The sequence below is a fragment of the Nicotiana attenuata genome, unplaced genomic scaffold, assembly GCF_001879085.1.
Source record: "Nicotiana attenuata strain UT unplaced genomic scaffold, NIATTr2, whole genome shotgun sequence".
NCBI lineage: Eukaryota > Viridiplantae > Streptophyta > Magnoliopsida > Solanales > Solanaceae > Nicotiana > Nicotiana attenuata.
In genome coordinates this window covers 50,534-54,256 of record NW_017671235.1, presented here as the reverse complement: position 1 = coordinate 54,256, position 3,723 = coordinate 50,534, and the positions used below count along the sequence as shown (strand labels likewise).

The 3,723-nt window shown below is 45.4% G+C and overlaps 1 protein-coding gene across 1 annotated transcript; it reads left to right on the top strand.

Annotated features, from left to right (window-relative positions):
• Window positions 1-1,087: 1,087 nt before the first annotated feature.
• Window positions 1,088-3,435, top strand: LOC109206901. The gene is made up of 3 exons (XM_019369766.1): window positions 1,088-1,674; window positions 1,816-2,191; window positions 3,145-3,435. Exons 1-3 carry the CDS (start codon window positions 1,088-1,090, stop codon window positions 3,433-3,435), a joined length of 1,254 nt encoding a protein of 417 aa, XP_019225311.1.
• Window positions 3,436-3,723: the final 288 nt, after the last annotated feature.

Below are 3,723 nucleotides of genomic sequence, written 5' to 3'. Positions count from 1 at the left end.
TAGTGGAGCAGCTCGGACTGCTCCACCAGATCATACTCACCTCTCGAATGCTCAATGGATTCAACATGGCGAGCGAGATAACGAAGGAGGAAGTCATCCTCCCAGTCACCGTGTCCGATACAGTTCAGGACACCAAGTTTCATGTCATCGAAGGTGACATAAGGTAGACCATGGATACACAACAAGAGGGCGGTACCATCAACTCTTTACCAGATGATGAAATTCCCAACAAAATACGGTATAAAAACGGTGTTCGGAGAACAACGTTCAACAAAGGAGATATTCACGGTAAATGACGTGGCACCAACATCGACTTCCCTCATCCAGGACGAGTCAGGAAACGGGCCGATCCTCGAGGAATAGGTGGTCTGTGAGCGTTCGAACGAAGATGACGAAGAAGACTTCCTCACCCCTCGGACCTTCATTGCCCCCGAGGAGTCGGATGCAACGAAATTAACGGTCGAAGAACTCGAACAGGCCGTCTTGATCAAGCATCTTCCAGATCAAAAGGTATACCTGGGAACAGGATTAACCCCCGAGCTCAGGAAAAAAACTCATCCAATTTCTTGTTAACAACATTGATTGCTTTGCTTGGTCCCATATAGACATGACAGGGATCCCACTAGAAATAGCCACCCATCGACTAAGCGTCGATCCCATGTTAAATCCAGTGAAGCAAAAAAGGAGGCCTCAATCCGAGGTAAAACATATGTTCATCAAAGACGAGGTAACAAAACTCCTCAAAATAGGATCAATTAGGGAGGTAAAATACCCTGAATGGTTGGATAATGTAGTGGTGGTTCCCAAAAAGGGAAATAAACTAAGAATGTGCGTAGATTATAAAGACTTGAATAAAGCATGCCCCAAAGACATTCCCGTTACCCAACATCGATTGCTTGATTGATTCCATGGCCGGCCATGAGATCCTCACTTTTCTCGACGCCTACTCTGGGTATAATCAAATTCAAATGAACTAGAGGATAGGGAAAAGAATTCGTTCATCACGATGTATGGTACATGCTGTTATAATGTAGTGCCCTTCGGGCTAAAAAACGCAGGAGCTACATACCAACGCCTAGTTAATAAGATGGTTGAACATCAAATAGGCCAATCCATAGAAGTTTACATTGATGATATGCTAGTTAAGTCCCTGCGAGTAGAGGACTATTTGACTCATTTGCAAGAATCATTCGACATCCTTAGGAGCTACAACATGAAGCTCAACCCCGAGAAATGTGCCTTCGGAGTAGGATCTGGTAAATTTTTAGTCTTCATGGTGTTGAATAGAGGGATTGAGATCAGCCCCGACAAAATCAAGGACATTGAAGAAATCACGATGGTGAACAACGTGAAGGCCGTACAACGGCTGACTGAGCGGATAGCTGCCTTAGGTCGATTCATCTCGAGATCGTCAGATCGGAGTCATCATTTTTTCTCCCTGCTCAAGAAGAAAAACAGCTTTGAATGGACTCCGGAATTCCAACACGCTTTAGAGGAATTAAAGCGGTATCTCTCGAGCCCGCCTTTGCTCTACACCACGAAGGAAGATGAAATGTTGTACCTATATCTGACCGTATCCGAAGTAGCGGTAAGCGGTATGTTGGTTCGGGAAGAACAAGGTACGCAATTCCCTGTTTATTACGTAAGTCGGACTCTAGGAGACGCTGAAAACAGGTATCCACACTTAGAAAAATTAGCTCTTGCATTAATAAGTGCATCTTGGAAATTAAAACCTTATTTTCAATGCCACCGTATATGTGTTTTAACAACATACCCTCTTCGAAACATCTTGCACAAACCTGAATTATCGGGCAGATTGGCCAAATGGGTCATTGATCTCGGAGGGTATGATATCGAGTGCCAACCCCGTACGGCTATCAAGTCCCAAATTCTGGCGGACTTCGTGGCCAACTTTATGCCTGCCCTCATGCCCGAGGCAGAGAGAGAACTCTTGCTAAGAACGGGCACGTCTTTGGGAGTATGGACCCTTTTCACCGACGGTGCCTCGAATGTGAATGGGTCCGGACTCGGGATTGTTCTAAAACTGCCTATGGGCGGTATGATTAGGCAATCTATAAAAACTCTGAATTTTACTAACAACGAGGCCGATTATGAGGCTATAATTGCAGTTCTCGAACTGGCCAAGAGCCTAGGAGCAGAAGTCGTTGAAGTAAAATGTGACTCCCTTCTGGTAGTCAACCAAGTAAATGGGAGCTTCGAGGTTCGAGAAGACAGGATGCAAAGATACTTAGACAAACTTCAGGTCATATTGCATCGCTTCAAATAATGGACTCTGGTCCACATTCCTCGAGATCAGAATAGCGAGGATGATGCACTCGCAAACCTGGGGTTGTACGTCGAAGAAGATGACATACTCCAGGGGGGCTGTTGTACAATTATCCAAGTCGGTGATTGAAGAAGGCCACGCCGAGATAAACTCAACAAGTCTATCATGGGATTGGAGGAATGAATACATCGACTATTTAAGAAACGGGAAGCTGCCCACGGACCCAAAAGAATCGAGGGCCCTTCGAGCCAAAGCAGCTCGATTTTCACTCGATGAGAATGGAACACTTTACAGAAGGACCTTCGACGGACCTCTAGCAGTATGCTTAGGACCAGGGGACACCGATTATGTACTTCAGGAAATCCACGAGGGCACTTGTGGAAACCATTTCGGTGCCAATTCTTTGGTTCGAAAGGTGATCAGAGCAGGCTATAATTGGAATAGCATGGAAAAGGACACCAAGGAATTCATTCGAAGGTGTGACAAATGCCAAAGGTTCTCACCTATGATTCACCAACCTGGTGAACAACTGCATTCGGTCTTATCACCATAACCGTTCATGAAATGGGGGATGGACATCGTCGGCCACCTACCAACGGCGCCAGGTAAAGTTAGATTTATTCTATTTATGATTGACTATTTCTCGAAATGGTGGAAGCACAGGCCTTCGAGAAGATAAGAGAAAAAGAAGTCATTGACTTCATCTGGGACGATATCATATGCCGATTCGGGACTCCCTCTAAGATTGCATGTGACAATGGGAAGCAGTTCATAGGCAGCAAGGTGACGAAATTCCTGGAATATCGTAAGATCAGGAGGATTCTTCAACTCCCTATCACCCGTGTGCAAATGGACAGGACGAGTCCACAAAAAAGACCATCATCCAAAAATTGAAAAGGAGGTTAGAAAATGCGAAGGGAAAATGGAGAGAGGTATTTCCTGAAGTACTAAGGGCATACCGAAAAACTGGAAAGTCAAGCATAGGGGAGACACCGTTCTCTTTGGTATACGGGTCCGAGGCATTGATACCAGTCGAGGTCGAAGAGCCAAGCACCAGATTCCGACATGCCACTGAGGACTCAAACAGTGAAGCCATGACCGTAGCCCTCGATCTACTAGATGAAAAGCGAGAGGCTGCACTAGTTTGAATGGCCGTCCAAAAATAGAGGATCAAGATATATTACAACAGGAGAACAAACTTCTGATACTTCGGAGTCGGGGACCTAGTCCTAAGGAAAGTCACCCTCAATACTCGAAACCCAAATGAAGGGAAGCTAGGCCCAAGCTGGGAAGGACCGTATCACGTCCTCGAAGTAGTAGGCAAAGGGTCCTACAAACTTGGCACCATGGAAGGTGAGCAACTTCTTAGGAATTGGAACATATCGATGCTCAAATGCTATTATTGCTAAGGTAAAAACTTCTCCCTTTTCACGTAT

What these genes read in the sequence shown, in the direction of transcription:
- LOC109206901 (XM_019369766.1), top strand. Translation starts at nt 1,088, where the DNA reads ATGGTTGAACATCAAATAGGCCAATCCATAGAAGTTTACATTGATGAT. An exon ending in CTAGGAGACGCTGAAAACAG is followed by an intron (nt 1,675 to 1,815) that starts GTATCCACACTT and finishes ATTATCGGGCAG; the next exon opens with ATTGGCCAAATGGGTCATTG. An exon ending in TAAAATGTGACTCCCTTCTG is followed by an intron (nt 2,192 to 3,144) that starts GTAGTCAACCAA and finishes GCAAATGGACAG; the next exon opens with GACGAGTCCACAAAAAAGAC.